At 43.7% G+C, this 20,905-nt stretch overlaps 1 protein-coding gene across 1 annotated transcript; it reads left to right on the top strand.

Annotated features, from left to right (window-relative positions):
• Positions 1-2,186: 2,186 nt before the first annotated feature.
• AMD1 (adenosylmethionine decarboxylase 1) lies at positions 2,187-20,017 on the top strand. Its single transcript, XM_059842290.1, has 9 exons — positions 2,187-2,734; positions 12,421-12,507; positions 13,774-13,900; positions 14,355-14,457; positions 15,280-15,322; positions 15,408-15,552; positions 16,551-16,643; positions 16,740-16,895; positions 17,863-20,017. Exons 1-9 carry the CDS (start codon positions 2,604-2,606, stop codon positions 18,001-18,003), a joined length of 1,026 nt encoding a protein of 341 aa, XP_059698273.1. The 5' UTR covers positions 2,187-2,603; the 3' UTR covers positions 18,004-20,017.
• Positions 20,018-20,905: the final 888 nt, after the last annotated feature.

Below are 20,905 nucleotides of genomic sequence, written 5' to 3'. Positions count from 1 at the left end.
CAGCTGGTGATACTGAGCTGTATTGTCCCTTTTTAAACTTTCAAACAAATACTTCATGTGGTTTCATAGGTTATCCATCCCTGCGACGCTTCCCAGAAATAAAAAAAGAATGTACTTCACTTTTTTTTTAAATCTTGTCCTCCTCTGAAATGTCTCAGAAGCATTCTTACAGGCAATTGGTGTACCTTAAAACCAAGGGACAAAAGTCACAGCTAGTGGGTTAGGGCCACTCTGACTGTAGTGAAGTCTGTCTGGTAGCAAGTTCCAAGTCCTGAATTGGAAAAGTCAGAAAGAGAACAAATTGAGGGGACAGACAAGAGAACCGTCAGGACTTCAGGAAATGAAGTTGGTGAGCACGTGGTCCAAGACATGCTGAGAGACCACACCATAGTCAAGATCAGGAAGTCAGAAACTTCATACGAGACAGGATCCATGACAAGAAATAGACATATCTGGCCCGAGCAATGTCACACAGGTCACGTGCAAACAGCAAGTAAGATCAAACACCTGACTGAAAACTAGAGAGGACATTAAATCAACAGAAGACAGATTTAGGAACTAGTACTGCACATTTAGAAAGAAGGATGGGTAGACTGGTATTAAAAGTAAATGTGGAATATGGCTGGACTAAATCCACAAACTCTTAGATGTAGTGCTATTAGCACTTTAAGCAGATTTAATCCATTGTGACTACTGAAACTAGTGGTCCTGCACTCCCCCTCCAGAATTTCTTGTGCATGCCCAAGCACAGCTTCTTATTTATACCAATACAAGCATCTATGTGGCTGGAACATGAACTGGCTTGGGAAACTGATGCCAATTAAAGCTGATCACAATTAAAAACTATTAACCATCATTAAAACTAAGTAGTCAGGATTAAACTTGATGCAGTCCACTACACAGCCATGCAAGTGCTTGTACTGGCACAAGGAAGGAGGCAGCAGGGAGGTACAGACAAACGGCTGAGAAAGGAAAACCTTTTTATTTAGAGCTGTCACAACTCACACTAAGTTAATAAAAACCAGTGAAGCCCCAGCACTGGAGAACATGGTTCTCTGCCAGCTATTAAGGCTGTGCCATGGGAGCGTACAGCAGCAACCAGCTACCTAGGGAATGATTCACGTCCAGCTGCCTTGGCAATGACTCACTGGCTCAGTGACTCACTCCTCCGCTGGTGGACAGAGCCCACTGCCTATTACGCCGTCCGATACTGTCTCACTGTCTCCTACTAGGGACTCATTCATCTGTCCCCAGCCATCTGCTGCTGCCTGTCCCATGTAGTGCAACTACCGTAGGCTCATCGGGGAAGACGGGATTTTCTGTTCTTCATTTGGTCAGTTGCGAGCCTTTCCTCAGACTACATAGTATTGCAACACTGAGGTTATAATGTGCTATAGTATCGCTAAAAAATGCTTTAGGCGACCATAGATCTATACGGTTTTCAACAATTTCTTCTAAATATTAGAAAGAAGAGTCGCAGGTTGTCAGGTAATGACCCGCGCACACAGATCCGCGGTCCCTCCAGTGTGCGCGCACAGATGCACATGCCCTGCCCGGTCACTCGCTCCTTGTCCCACACACCCGCGTACCAGCGACTCCCCATTTCTCGGTCACACACGCTGGGCTCCTGGAAGGGGCGAAGGGAGCGGGAATTACGCCTGAACGCTCGGCTGAGCTTCTCTTACGAGCGAGGGAAGCGCCTTAGGGTGGGCGCAGAGGGAAGGAGCGCCGGGTGCGGGCGCAGCGCTGCCGCCGCGGCCCCGGAAGAGCCGAAATTCTCGGGCTCGCCCCTCGCTACGCGCCGAACGGTTTCGGGAGATGCTCCCCCGCCGTCTCTAGGCCATGTTCAGCCCTGCTTCCCCTGGCACGGCTCTCTGCCGACCACAGCCCGTGCTTCCCACCCACGTTCGGGGCGGCGCGGTCCCATCCCGGTGCGGCCACCACACCGCGGCCCGAGGACTGCCCCAGCTCGCCGCCGCCCGCGCTCCATCTCCCGCTCCCTGCGGGCCGGCGGGAGGGAGGGCTGCAGCGGGAGGGGCCGGAGAAACCGGCATATGCCTCGACAGGCGTCGCCGCCACCCTATGGGAAGCGGGGAAGGGCGGGCCATAGCGGCGGCCGCCCAATGTGCAGCGCGGCCCGGCGTGATGCGGCTACCTGCGGGAGTATAAAAGCGGCTGCGTGCGCACTGGTCCCTCGCTTACACAGTATGGCCGGCGACATTAGCTAGCGCTCGCTCAACGCTCTTCTCTGTAACAGGGGAACACACGGACTACAAGGAACCGAACCGCATCGCCCGCCCGCATCGCCCGCTCGGACTGTAACCCGCTCACACACGCTCACGCCGCATCCGCCGCCGCGCACTCCGGGTGGTTTTCGCCCGTTAAAAAAAAAATATCCATCCTTCCTCTACTTATTCTCCTTTTTTTTTTTTTTTAATTAATATTACACAAATCCCCCAGAAGGTGAAACCCGCCCGGGACGGACTGGGACCCGGCGGCGGCAGCAGCGCGGCCCGTGCAGCAGCAGCGAACGGTGGCGGCCGGGGGCGGCAGTTTGGTTGTCGTTTAATTTCTGTGGTTGTTGGTTGCCGAGTTGTCTCACCATGAAGGAGAGCGGTGCACACTTCTTCGAAGGGACCGAGAAGCTGTTGGAGGTGTGGTTCGCCCGGCAGCAGCCCGCGCAGCAGGAGCCGCACCAGAGCAAGGGGTCCGGCGACCTCCGCACCATACCCAGGTCCGCGAACGGCCGGCGCGGGGTGGGGCCGGAGCGGGGCGAGGCCGCGGCGGCGGGGGCAGCGCTGCCCGTGGGGGGCGGCCGGCGGGGCGGGAGGGACCCTGAACAGCCCGGGTGTGGCGGCGCTTTGGGGGGCGATGGCGGCCGCGCCGGGGGAAGGCAGGTTCCGGGGTGGCCGTCGGTGGGGGCTGGGCTCCCGTGCTGCCGGCCGCCTTCCCGCTCTCCCGGTGACAGCACCAGCATCTCCCCGCGGGGGATGACCTTCCACCGCCCTCCAGAGACCCTCGGGCAGGGAGGCTCCCCTCGTCCCAGCGGGCGGGAGGTGGCGGTGCCGGGGACGGAAGCCATTCCGCGCCGCCACCTCGTGCAGCCCCGCGCGGTTCCCGCTGGCAACATGTGGCGGCGGCGGAGCGCAGCGCGGAGCCGGGCGTGTGCCGCGCCGGCCGGGAGCGCCGCGGGGGGAGCGGGCGCGGTGTCGCAGTGCCGCTGGCGGCCGGGGCACGGCAGCGGCGTCCACCGCTCTGCGGCGGCTCGTCCCGCTCCTACGGCCGGTTTCGGGATGAGAAGGCTCGGGAAATTCCTGCCCGTGCCGTACTGCGGACAGCGGGACCTCGGGAATCTCCTTCCCTGTTAATGCAAGCTGGAGAGGGAGATCCCTGTGGCTGTGGCGGCTAAGCTCGATGGTTCCCTCTGACATGGCCGGTGTGGGGGCGACCTCCGGCACTGCGTAGCCGGACAGGTCCATAGAGCGGCTCTCGCCGAGGGAAGCAGGCGGTACCCGGGGACCCTTCCCGTTCTCCCAGCCGTGCGATGGGCACCGGAGCGAGGGAGGCACAGGGAAAGGAGTGCCCCCTCCTCCCCCAGCAGAAGTGTGGCTGGAGCCGCGGTTTACACGTGAGTGTCCTGGCCTCGCTCCCGGGCCGCGCCGCCGCTCCCGTCGCTCTCCCCCATTGAGGAGCCGAGGCCAATGGGAGCGGGACGCCGCGGAGGGCCGGGCCGCACCCGTCACCCAATGGGCATGTGGGGAATGCGCTGGCGCCGCGCTCGGCGCCGCCCGCGGCGGGGGAAGGAAGGCCCGGGGCCCGCTCCGCGCCGCTCCGCTCCCGGCGCACGTGTTCGGCACCGGCTCCCGCCGCTCCCCGCCCGCCGCCCAGGAATGTGCCCGCGCCGCCTTTGTTAGCGCAGGAGCCGATGGCCACCTGCCGGCACGCGGGGCGGCTCTGGAGCCGTGCTGGGCATGGGGCGTCTGTACTGCCCATTGCCAGGACAGCGTAGGAACGCTGGAGCTAGGTGATCTTTAGGCCCCTTCCAATCCAGACCATTCTAGGATTCTGTGAAATACTTTGACTTCTGAGAGGGTCCAGCTGTAGATCCACAAAAAATAGTGTTCTGGTAGTGTCAGAAAATGGTAGCTGCAAGCTTGAAGTACAAAGCAAAATCTGCAGAATTATGGACGAGTTCATTTTTATTGCAGTGACAATAAAAATGGTATGTAGGTGGGATCGGTTGGCATAGTTGGGAAAGGTAGGCTTGTCCTAAGCAAACAGGGCAAATCTGAAGGTTATACTCATGTGAGTAGTTCACCTTCAGTATGATGGTCAGCTGTTCAGCTTTTCAGGTTCGGGTGGTTGCTGGAGGAGCTGGCTCTCAGTGTATCCCGCTCTGCTTGTGCATATCGCTGTTACCCAATGCTCTCTTGTTTGGGCAAAAAAGTTTGTCATAGTGTATTTAATGTTTGCAATATGCTAATGATCTCCATTCAGCGATGTATCCTATTTTGTCTTTTCCTTTGTTTCGGTATTTCTCAGGAAATTTCCCATGTGTATATATTAGTAAATTAGCTATTCACAGATCTGAATTGGCAGTGAGAAGATACCTGCCTTTTTTTTTTTTAAGTAATGAATAGTCCACGTGTGTGCATGTCTGAATGCTCATGGTTAGTGGAAGCTTCGTTTCTGCCGTGCCAGAAGCGCTGCAGAGTATTTTTACCTCTGAGGTAATTTGTTTGTGTAACTCTGTTAACATGGAAATAATCAAATGTGATTTTATAGCTCTTTGAGTCTTAGTGGTGTAGCAGGTACCAGGTAGCAACTTGTATAGGTAATGTCCAGGCAATCCTGGAAGGAAAATCCTAGCTGAAATACTTGCAGATGATGTGGGCTACTGAGGTGCTGTAGGTGTCCTGTAGTGTTTGACTTAAAATGTGAAAGATTGCAAAAGTACTTGTTTGACTTTGTGTTAATATGGAGATGTAGTTGAGAGATGGCATTCTGCGAATGCTTTCCTCACTGACACATTCGTGCTCTCTGGTGTTCCATTTGTCAGCTGAGACTCCTGTTTGCAAAACTGCAAACTTGACTTTTAAACCCAGAGCATTTAATGTAATTGCAGTGTGGGTACCGGGATAGTTCCTTTGTGTGGTTTAGATAAGGCTGTAAAGTTTTAATAGAGTGGATAAAAACTGTTAACTGTTGAACGTGTGGTCTTTAACACAGTGTCAGTGCTGTGAGCAGGCTTTGAAGACTTTTGTGTTAATTGGCTCTTAATACAACATGTTAATCTAAGGTGCTTGCTTTCTTTGGTCGGAAGCTGTGACATGTCTGAAAGTGTTTCTAGCGTGAAATGACCTTGTACAAATTTTCTTTTGGAGAACTATCAGAATTAAATTACCTGTTACAGCTGATACATTGTATTCAGGACTTTCATTTGTATCTATCCTGCTATGCTAATTCTATAAAGGTGATTGAATGGGCTAGTTTATGTTGAACAGAACCTGAAATCAAAGCTGAAACTGTAGAACAATAGCTAAATTAGAATCAAGTTGCAAACCAGTTGAGCTTGCCTTTTGTATTGTAATACCTGCTTAGTAGTGAAATGTGAACCATTCATCTACTGAATGACTAAGCTGGTGTTCAAAGCTAAAATTTCTATGTTATGTGTGCTTGTTAGGGATTAGATATTTTAAAGTCCTTGCTGGGTATCTTGAGCTGATGCAATTAAGACTTTTTTCCACATTTTTTCCCTCCTATGGGCAAACCTGCTTTTTGGATGAAAGTTTGGATTATATGTGATGTGTTTCAGAAAAGATCTTTTTCAAATTAATACCTTCAGGAACTTGAGCTTTTACTTTGTTGTTAAGTTTTGGGGTGTTTTTGCTCACTTGTTAATGAATTATGCAGAAAGGTCTTGTGGTTGAAATAGTTACTGGCAAGCATCTCAGTATGTCTACCCTACTTATATCCAGTAGTGAAATGAAGTTAATGTTTTTGTGGTCTCAAAATAATTTGCTTTAATTTTGTTGCTCGCTCTCACTATGCTTTGTAAAGCATGATTTTTTTCCTAAAAAAAAATAGCCTTAAACTACATATGGAAAACAGGATTTGCTAAAAACATGATGAACTTGCTGCAAACCCTGTATTTCCATGGTGACTGTGTAGTGCATTCACTATCCCCACAGTAAAATAAGCTGTTTATTCCTTCAGATGATGTGCAGCTATGCATTTTCTATCTCAAGGGCCATCAGGATCTTGAATGTACAGAAGTTTGAAACCATAAATAAATGATGCCAGTGTTAAAAGCTCATATCTCAAGCATTCAACCCTGAGGAGTACTCTGAAATTGAGCTTATTTACGGACTTTTAATCTGCTTCTTATTTGTCTATATTATGTGGAGACACAAGGTGGAGAAGACTGCAGCAGTGAGCAGTATGGGGTGACACTGATAGGACATTCTGATCCTGTGCTACAGGACAGCTCCCAAGCACTGAGACACTCAAGGATTTGATAGGAGTCCTGTAAATCCTTGCTGTGTGCTGCACCCTGTAGCCTGAGTCAGCTCACTGCTGCGGTGCTGCTGCACCTCTGCCCCTTCCCCCAGTGCTGGGCAGTGCTGCCTGCCTGCTTCCTCAAACACTGAAGGTACAAGGAAGCTGGGCCAGGAGCCCTGCTCTGCTCCTACTCCTGCAGTGCTTTGGAACAAAACTGGAGGGACTCTGGAAAGAAGACAGGGCTGTGCTAAGATCAGGGCTTCTATCCCCATGTACTTGTGGAGCTTTTTTAATGGGCAATGCAAGTTTATCTGGATAACTTAATCTAAGAGTGTAGTCTTCCCCTTATCAGAATGGATATCAATCTAGATTTTAGATCTTTTTGGTTCAAAACTACTGTTAAAATGTTTTCTTGTAACTGAAAATTGTAATTAAATAATGGTTTCACACAATGGCAACAAGCCCTTCTATTCTCACTGCTACTGATTCTAATTGTGCTTGTGGGAAGTGAAGACTTATGTTGAAGCCTTTCTGACATTTTCCTACCTTAACACTGAAAGTGCTGAAGCATTTGGGTAGTCACTGTCTGGCAAAGGTCTGGGCCCTTAGTGAGACTCTGTAGAAAATAAATAAGCAGCTATTGGTGTATTCCTCAAAGGGCTTTCCTAATGGTTGTTTGCTCAGCCAGGAGAACGGGAAGACTTGGGCCTTTTGGTAGATACTTGCTGCCTTATAGTGTGTTCCTTATGGAAAAAATTACACTCAAATTTGCCCTGAATGTTGCTTGGGAAGTCCTGCTGTGCCTCCTGGGGCTCATGCTTCCTCAAGCGCTTTGGATGTCCTTGGATATGAGAGACTTGGGAGTACCCATTGAGTATCTTGAGATGTGAAGGATGGAGTCCCCATTCCATGTAATTGCAATAGTGGTGTAAGGCCCACAACAGGAGAAACATGCAGCCTTCAGAGCCCAGCTGTGGCCATCTCTGTGCCATTACTGAGTTATCTTGGTTTCATTTGGGAGTGACACTCTAAGTAGTTGGCTTGGGACTTTGTAGGTAAGAAGGATTTTGTGAGCAGTACTGCATAGAATCACTTTCAATATGGATGCAATTTTCCACTCAGGTGCCTGTTTCTCAAGATAAAGTACATGTCCCTGGAAGGCTTCTTATGTTAAGGATAAGGGAGATGTGGACAGTCTCTCTGTATATCTGTGCTCAGAGCATATAGAGGGTGTGACACTTCTGTGCACCCCACAGATATTGCCTATGTAAACTTATCAAGTTGCAAGGGTCTTAGCCTAACTCAGGCTGTGGTTCAAGGTAACCTGTTTTAAAGAGCAATTTTTATATCTCTAAGAGGTAGTAATTCATATGCAGCCGTCAGCAGAGAAATACACCAGCTGCTGAGAGGTGCTTTAAAATGCTTGTGGTTTTTGTGTGGTTTGTATTGTTCCTACCTGTTTTGGGATGCTTGAAAGCGATGTTCCAGCTCTGGTGACACTGATGTTTAGCCAGCTTCGTGTGTCTTGGCTGTATCTCTTCTGTGTAGGCAGTTTAGACACAGTTTTAGGCTGTCTGGATTGTGGTGTTGGTAGGAGTTAGCCTGTTTAACTGTAGCCTGCTGATGAGGTAACTGATACCTCTGTGGCTCCTAAAACCACTTAGCAGGTAACAGGCAGGGGTAAAAGATTGTTCTGCAGTTGAATGCTTGACATTAAAACAAGGTCTTATATAGTCAAGAACAGCTATGCAAGAGTATGTATGTAGCTTAAACTGTCTTTAGGAGTTCCATATGATTTATTTCCTAAGAATTCCTGCCCTACTGCAATACAGCCTTTCTTCACAGTGCTGTCTGGCTGCCTTAGCAAGTTCCTGGTGGTGGGGTGGTGTGCTTGAGGAGGCTGCTGATTGCTGATAGGAATGAGTTCTTGATGCAGTTCTTAATCTCTTCAAATTGCTGTTAGCACATTCCCAGTTGGCCTGAAACAGCAGTATTGTGCCTGGTATGCTTGACTCTTGTTAAAGAATGTGTTTTGCCCCTGAAGGTAAAGGCTCAGAAGAGGTCAGTAACTTGCATGCAAAAGCATGGTTTTATCTGTCAAGGAAAACTTCCTTCTGAAATAAAAGCAGATATGATGCTTTGGAACTTGGTTGAAAGGAACTATTGACTATTCATGAAGCATACTTCCTACAGTTAAGCTACTTCTCAATGGTAATGGCTTTTCCCTACACATACCTGGTTGGCAGTTTGAATGGAGCTTGTTTGTACTGTGGTAACAAGTCTGTCGATAAGGCACTAAATATTACAACACATGTATAGGAGTAAATTGTTAAGCTTCATTTTTATTTCCCCCCCCCCCCCTCCTTTTTTCCTTTTGGGATGTTCTGCTAGTCAGTCAGGTGTAAAACAAATAGCTTTTTACCATTCAAGCAAGGATGGTGCTTCACACTTGAGTAGATGTATTCCATTTTCATTTGCTGTTCTCTGAGAAGGTGCAGTCATTTAAGGTGCATTGTGCTTGCCCATTCAAGAAACCGATTTGACTCTGGATAAGTAGCAGTTATTTGAAAATTTGGAGAGGGGATCTTACAACTTTGGAATGAAGTGGTCAATGAGCCCACATAAGTGAGAAGTCAGTCTCATGTCCGTGTCTGCAAGTCTGCTGCAGAACTTGTTTGCAGTAAGAGCTGCCAATGGCGCTTGAGTATAGGAAAGCAGTTTCCAAGCTGGCATTGTTCTAAAGTCTGGCTATGGGAAATATTTTAGGAAATAGTAATGCCTTGCACATTGATCATTGAAGGGGGAATTTTGAAGAGCAGAAGTCCATTATGGCACTTCATTGAGAATCAGTCTTACTTGGGTACCTTTCTTCAGTTGCAGGCTTTGCTGCCAAGTTAAAACTTAACTCGGCTGTGAAATTAGTAGTGTTCTCAAATACTTAAATTACTTAGCAGATTTTTACTTATTATTGAATAGCTGCAATAGATGTAGTGATAACCATTGAAATACTGCTTTTAAGGTTGTTCTTGTTTCTTCATTCAAGTGTGGGTAGATAATGTTTGTCTCAAATAGTGACAATTATATGGATAAAACAAAGAGGGAAGAAATGCAAGAGTTAGACTTGTAGTGAACTTAATCTGCTTGGGACAAAGTAGTCCCAGATGTTCTTCCTTAGCTGTGCTTTAAACAATAGAACATGCCAAATACTAAGGTCATCTTGTTTAAATAGATTGTGTTGGATCAAATCCAGCCTTTCTTTAGTTTTCTGTACTTAGCTTTAAAATGCAGACAGATACAGGCCAGTATCCCTGCAGAACTTCTTCCCAATGTGGCCAAGTCTCATCCTGGGTGCTGCAACCCTTTGTTAGTCTATGTATGCTTCTAGAGCAAGCCTAGCATTCTAAAGTTGAGGGGTTTTTCCTTAGTGCTGGTCTACACAGATGAAATTATGACCTGGCCCTTGATTTCTGTAAAGGCTGAACACAACATTTAGCGTATGCTTAGCCATGGTTTCTGTGGCACTATAGTGAGGACTTGAGCAAAGCTGTGATATGCAGAGGTCTTGTGCAACTGCAGATTTCAGCCATGGTACCTAAATACCCACAGTAGTACCAACAAGCATAACAGGGCTTCTTTGCATCGTGGGCTTTTCACTTTACACACAATAGTGCACTGTTGGTGCTATACTGACCTCTCACTGAACTACCAAACTTGCTACATCTTCCTCTGCTAGTAAGTGTCTGGAGCATGGGCATTTCCCTGAAATGCCTGCACAGAGCTGCACTACAGTGATACTTAAAGAAAAAGTGTCACCTGCCTGCATGAGGCTGAGGTTTTGACTGTCTGACCGGGTAAGAAGCTTGTGAAGGCTGAGACGTATGCTCTTGCAAAGCCTAAGATAGTTACATGCCCATTAATACTTGGACAAGTACAAAATCAGATTTGTAGTAATGTACAAATGGGGTTAGTATAGCTCAGCATCAGGGAACTCTTCCTCACCTTTCCCAAATGCCATGTCAGACTCTGGGTATTTATTTAATGGCCAAGAAAATGTCGGTAGGGATGCTGGAATGTTTGGACAATCTAATACATTACCTAGTTCAATTTACAGGAAGAGTGACTGGCAAACTTAGGCTGGTGTGCTGTAGCCAGAGAAAACAAAATCTTACTAGCAAAATTGTATGATTTTCTAGGAGCATTTAGACGATACTTTATATTGTATCTATTTCACTCTTTGCATTTACCAGCCTTTTTAAGGTGAGCATTTTCATGTGCTAACTCCAGTCAATGACATAAGTATAGAGCTGAGTAAATGTGTGGGACTTGAGCTGAGCACCCAAAATAACCTTTCTAATTTGACATGGAGATTTGAGTGTCAGTGCTGTCATGTTGGAGAAAAGCATTTCATCAAGGGTCACTAACTGGGGTAAACCTCACTTTGATTTTAGGTATCTGGTTATATCACAGAATTTCTAAGTTAATCAGATGTGCATTGATTGTTTTTTAAATGGATAGGATTTTCTTAATGTGTGTTCTGGTTGAATCATATATATAAATATTACTATTCTAGTGTGTTTTAAATGGGAAAGTCCTGAAGTATTACTAAAGGTACAGAATTCAGTTTCAAAAGGCGTTCTCCTGAATGAATGAATTCATTGAGGGAGAAATTAAGGCATTTATTTGCTGGCTGTTCAGAAAGGCTAAAGAATATGTGGATAATTTAATTATACATATAACAGAATCTAAAACTTCAACTTCATGAACTGACCAGTTTTCTAAGGGGAAAGACTGGTGGCTGCAGGAGAAAGTGTGGTGATGGAATTAACAGTGAGTGCTCTGTCCTGGCATGCAGCCACGGACGGGGCTTTTGCAGTGTCAATAAAGGGTGAGAGGTCTGCCTCGAAGAAGGATTAGGCTGACAGTTTTATATGGGCAAGCTGAGCTTGCTTGCTGATGAAAAATTGGCAATTTTTTTGTGCTCCTAGCTCCTGCAGTTATTGCAGCTCAGTTTTATGCTGGGTTAGTAAATCTCTTGGATCATGACATCTCTGAGGACAAGAGCCAGCACAAACCTGCAGGTGGAATATGCTTTGGGCAGGGAGAAGTAGGACAGCTGGCAGTCTTGTAATTTTGTGACGTCAGGAAGCTGTATCTGTTCCTGTCTTATTTATAGCAAAATTGACTACATTGAATTCTACTAATCTGGTGTAGACACAAGACTGAAGTGACAACCAAAGTAGTTTTTTTTTTTTCAAGTCCATAATTTTTCTTGAGTACTTGAAAGCCTTTTGGCTTAATTTGAACCCTTGTTTTTTGTTTATTTTTTTAGACTCCTTGAGTAATATTAGTAAAGAACTGAAATATTAAACTCCTACCACCATACTGAATTCTAGTACCCTAGTCACAATTTGCACTGTGTGAAGGAATTCTGTGATCCTGGTTGGTCAAAGAGGAATTCAGGCCATTGAAATTTATTAGTTTTTAGCTTTTCAGTTAAATTATGAACTTTATGACTCTAAATTACAAAATTATGACTTTAAACTGGTCAATTGAAACATCTTAATGATAACTTACTGTAGTAGTTGCCAATGGCTACTGTGGTAGGAGTGCATGGAGGTTCAACCTGAAGCATACCTTAAGTTACCAACATGTGGGATGCAGGATTTAAGGTTATCCTGACTCACCTGGTTAGAAACTTAGGGTTCTGCATGCAGCAGATCATGGTAACAGATTTTGAGGACTACTGAGCCATCAAGAGCAAAGAATGGATTACTGGATTGTTAGTCCCTGTATGAAAACTCTTCTCATTTTGTGCTCTCAGATCCAGTAACTCAGGACTCTGGTCTTGTTTGGGCTTTTTACCCAGGGCTCCAGCAAGGTTTAACCTGTTGTTTGTGCTCTTCTGTAATTTCTTCTCAGGATTGAGTGGGACAAACTTCTGGAGAATGTGCATTGTTTGATCATAAGTGTGACAAAAACTGACAAGCAGGAAGCTTATGTACTCAGGTAAGGCATTGACTCATTCTTTCAGTCCCTGGGAGGGGAAAAAGTGAAAGCTGTCATATGTGATTCACTTGGCTGAAAGTCCAGGCTTGGGTTAATGGCAGGTTGATGGCTACAACTTGCAGGGATCTCCCGCTCAGAGGTGCAAATCTCTTCAGAGTTGTATTTCTTTTTTTTCCTTTAACCAAAAGGATGGACAGAGGTGTGGTGGCATCACTTAATTTTGTCCATGAGTACAGAAGTGTCCCCAGTACAGAATTTCAGTATTACTTCAGCAGAATAGGCTATAGGTGTCACTTATAGATCAGCAAAAAAACCTTACTGGTAGATCAGCCTTAACTGCACATAATATAATCAAGTGCACATAATATAATCAGTCTTGGAGCTGACATAAGGGTATCTGTAAAACTGTAGCTTTCCTGGAACCCTGGAATTTTAGTTGTGTGTGCTGCAGTTAGTTGTAAGGACACTACTTTTGCCATGTGTTTTTCATCTTGCAAAATACTTTCTTGCTTTTTGTACGCAAACTTTACAGACACATTTGACATTCTCTGATTACTTCAGATTATGAATACTGAAGTTCTTGTACTCTAAAAGACTGCCTTGAGGGCAAGGTTGTGCTAAGAGCAAGCTAGTAAAAGAAACTGTGTTCAAGTCTTGTTTCTTCAAGCTTCATATATTTAAAACAAAATTCTGGAAAGAGTAACTAGTTGCACTGCATCCTGTATTAAATTCAACCTTGATTTTGAATTTGTAAACAGCATTCCAAATTGAGCTAATTTTTACTCCCGTTGTTCAGTTACCTGATGAAAAGATACTTGTTTAGCATGTTTAAATGTTCTGGATGTGGTATCAGTGTCTATCTCCAATGCCTATCTACTTTAAGTACCTGACTTAGTTTATATATAGTGAATTTCTGTATCTTACTTATGAGGCAAATGATAGAGCTGCTGTGCCTGTGTGCCCACTTCACAGCATGTTTGTATTTCTCAGGTAGCTTGAGGGTGTCTAATGTGTGTGCCTTTTCCTGTAGTGTGACAGCTCTGTAATATCATGCTTGGAGCAGTATTTGCTTTGGTAAATCATAACTGCTCTCAAAAGTTAGCTGCATTCTCTTGATTTGATGTATTTGCTAAGTATGTTTGTGCCATATGCTGAGTGTTCACTTAGAGTAATGCATTTGGTTGGGATAAGGACCAAGACCTCACAACTCCCTCCTGGACTGTTATGTGTAGAGCACTTAATACCTTCTTAACACCTCTTTTTCAGTGAGAGTAGCATGTTTGTCTCCAAGAGACGTTTCATTTTGAAGACGTGTGGTACCACCCTCTTACTGCAAGCACTGGTTCCCCTGTTGGAGCTTGCTAGGGAGTACAGTGGGTTTGACTCAATTCAGGTAAGATGTCAGAAATCTTCCTTGGAATGTTCAAAAAGCTGTTTGTTGCTATTTCAAATTCACTCTTTTTATTAAATATTCTTAAACTTGGACATTTATGTATGCTTCCCATAATGGGAAGACTGTAATGTAAGATTGCTCTGCTGCAGCAGTTGCCCTTTTATTTATCTCTTAGTGAGTGCTAGCTAACAAATGCTATTGAGCTGAGTTACTTAAGAGTAATTGTGCCCGTGCTGTCTAGTGGAAAACAAGTTTGTAAGTTGTCTCCTGAAGCTTTGAAATTCAGATAGGAGTAGCCCTGTGCTTCTGAAATGGGAAGACAGGTAGCAGTGTTTTGACAATGAAAACTTAGGTCCTGTGAAAGTTCATGAGAAATGCTTGCATTTTTCTTAATTCTTAGATTCAAGGTGGATGGGTAATACTCAATACCTAAGAAGCATCTTTATTTTTTCAGAGCTTCTTTTATTCACGTAAGAATTTCATGAAGCCTTCCCACCAGGAGTACCCACATAGGAATTTCCAGGAAGAAGTTGAGTTTCTTAATGAAATTTTCCCAAGTAAGTTGATGAAACTTCAGCGAAATTGGGTGAAGGGTTGATGTTATATGAGAAGTAATGAGCAGTACAATAGGTACAGGCTGCCAGGCCCAGAATTCAGCAGTCCTTGCATTAAAGTCAAAAGCTATAAATACTTATTTTCTGGATTTCTGATACTAGCTTGCCAAGACCAAAATTTAAATTATACTAAGCTTGACGTTTAACACTTAGTCTAAACTGAGGTCATCTTCAGACTTCCAGTCACTCTGCAAAATTCTGAAAGCCCTATTAAAAAGCTAGGATAGTAATTTAAAGGAAGTAATAAACTGAAGAAAAATGTGGGCTTTTCACACGTTACTATGTGAAATATGTGAAGTGTTGTGAAATGTGAAGAAGTTACTATGCTGAAGCCTGAATTTAAACATTTAATGCAGTTTAGGAGTACAAGAAGAATCTTAAATTTAAGTGACAGGTTTTTGAAGGAACATGGAAGCTGTGGTACTCATCTGAGTTACTTGAAAATAAATTATAATCAAAAATGCATCTAATAGAGGCTTTAAGATTTCCAAGGTTTCTCTCTGTGCATAGCTAAAACTGTGATTTTCTGATAGTAGCCCCTTAGCTGGGGTGTCCAGACACACTTCTGAGGAAGCTTGCTTTTCTGATTATTAACTTGGCATTCCTGAAGTTAAATGCCTGGTTATTTGGTACAGCTGCTGACTGCATCTGTGAACTTCATGGGGTTGTGTGAAAGGCCCCTGTCTTTAAATAAGCAATAATTATAATATTTTACATAAATGTTAAGCTGTGGTACATTAACTAGAGGCTTTTTGTCTTGTCCAGATGGAGCAGCTTATTGCATGGGGCGTATGAACTCTGATTGCTGGTATGTATGTGAAGAGTTGGAAATCTTTACAGTAGAACTTGGTGCTGTCAGTAGGTGTTACATACTTGATTTGTGCTTTGTGTAGGTACCTGTACACCCTGGATTTCCCAGAGAGTCGGATATCCAATCAGCCTGATCAGACACTGGAAATTCTGATGAGTGAGCTTGACCCAGTAGTTATGGACCAGTTCTACATGAAAGATGGTGTTACTGCAAATGATGTCACTCGTGTATGTTTGCTTGAAAACTAAGCATTTTGGGAAATGGTGGAAATTGGGCAATAAAATGCTTCATTCACTTTCCTTTTAATACAAACTTTATTTTGTGGCAGGAGAGATGTTGTAGAAAGTGTCGGGTTAATACTTCGGGAGGAAAATGGATTTAAACCAAGAGTATTTTGGGGAATATAACTTCATGTTTTCAATGCACTTCCTTTAGTGAAAAGAGTAATATGCAGTGCTTTGGGTCATGGGAAACTTTTACTCTGAGGAATGTAGGAGTAGGAATAAAACCACAATTTGAGTAACTTTCAAGGATGTAGATTACAAGGAGTAAGGCTTAGACTGGAGATAAGGAATGCAAAGGTTAAGTAGGTATCTAAATCAGGGAGCTTTTTGGATGAGGGGAAGGGCAGATTTGGGGTCTAAGCATAACTTGATGGGTTTGCCTCCTTTACCCAGATGGGGAAGTCATGTGACATGAGCAAGTTTTCCTGACAAAGTACACTGACTTTGTCTTGTTTTTCGTCTTAGGCTTTGCTTCTCACACTGTATTTGCTATTGAGATTTGGCTGTAGCTCAGGTACTGTGTGGTAAATGCAAACACTTGGGATCGCACTCCTTCCTAGGGTATAAACTAGTATATCCTTCCTTTGGAGTAAATGTAAACAGCCTTCACTTTGTGGATAGTGGTTGAAGAGAAGCTGTTTCCCATTTCAGCAACAAAAGCAAATATGTTTTGGAGTTCTAAGCTGTTTCCTTGTCTTGGATGGATGCAGCTGGGCTCTGTAAGAGGCAGTGTGATAGCTTGCCTGCAGCTTGTCACTGCCATTGATGTTGTGAGAGGATACACACAAAGCTCATCAACAGTGGTACATGTAATCAGACCAACTTGTAATTGGGAGAATTCTGGTGTCCTCTTTGCTAAATAGATGTTCATTATGCCTTTGAGGTAAATCTAAACAAGTGTGAGGATGCATGATAAACAGAGTTGTTTAACTTTGTTTCAGATGAGTGGAATTCGTGACCTGATACCAGGTTCTGTTATTGATGCTACAATGTTCAATCCTTGTGGGTATTCAATGAATGGGATGAAATCGGATGTAAGTTTTACACTCATTAATAATTAGCATTGGTAAATAAAAAGAAATAAATATTTGGTGGTAATTAATAATACTTTTTTTTTTTTTTTGTCCCAGGGAACTTACTGGACTATTCACATCACTCCAGAACCAGAGTTTTCTTATGTTAGTTTTGAAACAAACATAAGTCAGACCTCTTACGATGACCTGATTAGAAAAGTTGTAGAGGTTTTCAAGCCAGGAAAATTTGTGACAACCCTCTTTGTTAATCAGGTGAGTTTCCTTGCTTATCAGCTGATGAAATACATATAGACACAAATGAAGCAAGGCTAGAGATTTTTACTGGAGATTAACAGTTTCCAGTTTCCCTCTATATTTGAGTGGTAGTTTCTTTGCAAAGTAAAAACACTTCAGTCTTGCTATGACATGTACTAAATCTGATCTTCAGAAAACTTCAGAAACAGTAAGATTCAGCATCCCAGTCCCAGAATTCTAATTACTTCCTATGTAGTTCTGTGTAGGCATAATTTCTTTCCTTGGCATTTTTCTGGGTTTGCCTGCAGCTGTCAGTTGTAGGACACCTGCTGTTAATAGTGTTGCTCTCAGCCAAAGAACCACAAAATTATTTGGGTTGGAAGGGACCTTAAAGATCATCTAGTTCCAACACCCTGCCATGGGCAGGGACACTTTCCACTAGACCAGGTTGCTCAAAGCCCCATCCAGCCTGGCTTTGAACACTGCCAGGGATGGGGCATCCTCAGCTTCTCTGGGCAGCCTGTTCCAGTGTCTCACCACCCTAACAATGAAGATTTTTTTTTTTTTTTTTTCCCCCAATATCTAATGTAAACCCACCCTCTTTGAGTTTAAATCTGTTGCCACTTTTTCTACCACTACATGCTTGGGCAAAAAGTCCTTCTCCTGCTCTCTTGCAGCCCCCTTTAGGGTACTGTAAGATGGTGTAAGGTCTCCCCAGAGCCTTCTCTTCCCCAGGCTGAGCAACCCCAATTCTCTCAGCCTGTGTGCATAGGAGAGGTGCTCCACCCTCCATAATTGTTCACAGAACAGCAGTACTGTATGAAGGGAGCAGAATCACTGCTTGGGAATGAAACTTTCTGCACCACTGTCAGGAGGAGTTTTAAAACATGTTAGTAAGAACCACATATGAAATGCAGTGTGCAAATCTATCTCTAAATGACAGCTTTAAAAGTAACTTCCCCCCCTTTTTGTTTTTGTTTTCCAGAGCTCTAAATGTCGCACAGTGTTTTCCTCTGCCCAGAAGATTGAGGGGTTTAAACGTCTTGATCACCAGATTGCCCAATTCAGTGATTACAATTTTGTTTTTACCAGTTTTACAAAAAATCGCCAGCAACAGCACAGTTGATTAAGAATGAAGAAAAAGCGCAAAAAGAAATCCCATATAAAAGGTGGTGGTTGCTTTCTAGTTAATAATTCAGGGGGCCATGCTTTCCACTCCCACCACCTTGTAGTTGTGGAAAGCCCTAGGTGTAATCATAGTATAACCATTTTGAATTGTATGCATTATTATATCAAGGAGTTAGATATCTTGCATGAATGCTCTCTTCTGTGTTTAGGTACTCTATGCCACTCTTGCTGTGAAATTGAAGTGCATGTAGAAAAATCTTACTGTATGAAACTTTACAACACTTGTAAAAATGATTCAGGTAGAATTACACACAGTATAGTTTTTCTCCAAGTATCACCAAAAATTCCCCACAGACAAGGCTTTCGTCCTCATTAGACTTCAGCCTCAACCTACTCACTGGGGACAGTTCTCTGTTAAATTGTCACTTTTTTTTTAAATCTATGTTGTGATTTCAGTCTAAAACAGTTTTTGATGAACTTCTATGATTTCTAATGAAACTGATTCCTAATTAACACTTTCATGTTGGGAGAAACTTCTTACAACAGTTACAAATTGTTTTGCTACTACAGGTGGTGGTTGATTTATTTTTAAATCAGACTGACTTTTCATGCTCTGATAAAGCTTCTAGGAATTTGCTCAGCTCTCCTGTAGAGCTGGGCTAACGCATTGGTCTTTCACCTTTAGTAACTTGGGTATCGGTACTAGTGCAGGCTAAATTGTCTCACCTCGATGGTCATTTGTCTGTCCACATCCCCGAGCTGTCACACTGCTGCACAATGGCAGAATTTGATGAAGGTCCAAGACTTGACAGGGGAAGAGCTGAGCCAGGCTTCAAGTGCTTTGGCGTCATTGTGTGACAGCTTTGCAAAGTGCAGGTTGATATTGGCAGCGGGTGTTTTCTGTCCTAATCGCCTGTTATGTCAGAACAGGAAGCTGGTGCTCCTGAGCCCTGGCAGGTAGGGCTGGTGGAGGAGTGGAATTTGCCAGTCTGGGTGTGTTGATTGGTTTGGATTAATCTCAGTAAACCTGTGACCTGCCACTTCGGACTGTAAAGAGTGCTTCTAAACTGGTCCAGTGTCACTTCATTTTGTTGTTCCAAGCAAAGCTAATGCCTCTGTCTTGTGACAGTCCTGTGACATTGTTGTGCATGTGACTTATGTTGTACTTGATTGTTGTGACTTCATCTGTTTTTTCCTCCTAATTGCTAAGGTGGTTCCTCTTACTGTGACTTGAGGGCATTAAGTGAAGGTATAGAACAAGAACTGTCTGGGACACCTGGACAGAAGTGAAGTAGAATGCTATTCATGGAGCATGAATAAGTGTGTAATTCAAAGTCACTTTAATGAGTATTGACTAAAATGCAGGCTTTGAAAAGCTGGCACACTTTCAGCTATGTTTGTTTGCAAATACTGGGATTTTAACAGCTGTGAGACCAGCATGTTAACAACAAAATTGAGATTATTTTTCCCCTCTTGTCCTTGCAATGTTTTGACTCTTTCTGGTTTGATGCAATGGTTCTTTTGTTCCTTCTGTATTTATAAATGAAGCACTTTTTCAGTGCTTCTAAACTAAAGTCTGCTTGGTTAGAAATCAAGTGGTTGGAAAGTTTTGATTTTTTTTTTTAAGCATATTATTGATGTTCTTTACCAATGTTATCAATTACATGCTGTAAATGGCACTAATGCTTTTTGGTGTTAATATTGAGGACCAATATTTCAATGGGGTTTTTTTGTTCTTGCATTGTCCCAATTGTTCTGACTTTTTTTGGCTTGAGGTCCTTTAAGTAGACTGAAGATCCCTTTTCAAGTAATACTGAAAGAGAATGCATCTTAGAAAAAGAAGCATAAGCCTCGTCTATGAAAATGAAAGCTGTTGAATGGGTTATTGAACTATCCGGGTGATCAGGATGGGGGGAGTACGGTGTTTATAATTTCTGTGGTGTTAGACTTTGATCATTTAAAAATATCTGTACCACAACTTAACGCTTCAATAAAAGTTCGCTTAAATTGTTTGTAGTGATGATCCAGCAATTCTATCCTTCATTCTCTTCATGCCTTATGGTGACAAATGGTTTAATTCTGAAAGAGATTTGTGTCCTTACTGTCCTAATTTACCCTGCTCCTGTAGGGGGTGCATCTCAACACACTGGCAGTTTAAAATGAGGCAGCATATGAAATGAAGCCAGGTGAAAATGTTATGCTGTTCTTGAAGCTAAAACTGTTTCTCTAAATGAACTCAAAAATTTGTTGTCTATATTTAACATATATCTTTTTCTTGAGCATTAAATATTCTAAATAGCCCTCTGAATTAAGACAACTGCTTCTAAGTAACAAGCTGGCATGCATTTATGTACTTAAGCTTAGACTGGCTTTGAGAGTTCAAGGTGAGATTTATCTCTTTAGGTAAAGTTGGCAGGTATCTAATCTAGGTAGTAACCTAGACCAGAAGCTAGTGGATAGCAATGTCAGTGCTAAGCAGATGCAAGCAGCACAATTGAAAATTCCTGGAGTTCATGTGGTAAATCCTACAGGAAGAGCAGCTGCGGTTTAATCGTACCTGCAAAGCTCCAGCAGTGCCGATATCCCCCAAAGTCACCTAGGTATTGTGTTGGTATTGGTGTTTTAAAACCTTTAGTCACCCAGAACCTTATCTGTGATGTTACATATCTCTAATGGGGTTCTGGATAGTAAGTAGTAACTTATTTTAAGTACTTGAGACTTTTTAAAAAGCTCAACAAACTCTAATAGAGTTTGCAGCATCAAGAGATCATGTTTTAACAATGTCAGCCATGACACATGAGCAGTAATCTACCTCTGAAGGATACTGATGGAGCTGGTGAAATAGCTTGTCAAGCCACTTTTAATTATTTAGTAGCTGTCCTGGTTAACTGGAAAGGTCC

Source organism: Haemorhous mexicanus, chromosome 3, assembly GCF_027477595.1.
Source record: "Haemorhous mexicanus isolate bHaeMex1 chromosome 3, bHaeMex1.pri, whole genome shotgun sequence".
NCBI classification, from domain to species: Eukaryota; Metazoa; Chordata; class Aves; order Passeriformes; family Fringillidae; genus Haemorhous; species Haemorhous mexicanus.
Note: the sequence above shows the minus strand (reverse complement) of the source record. Positions and strands in the feature narration are given on the sequence as shown.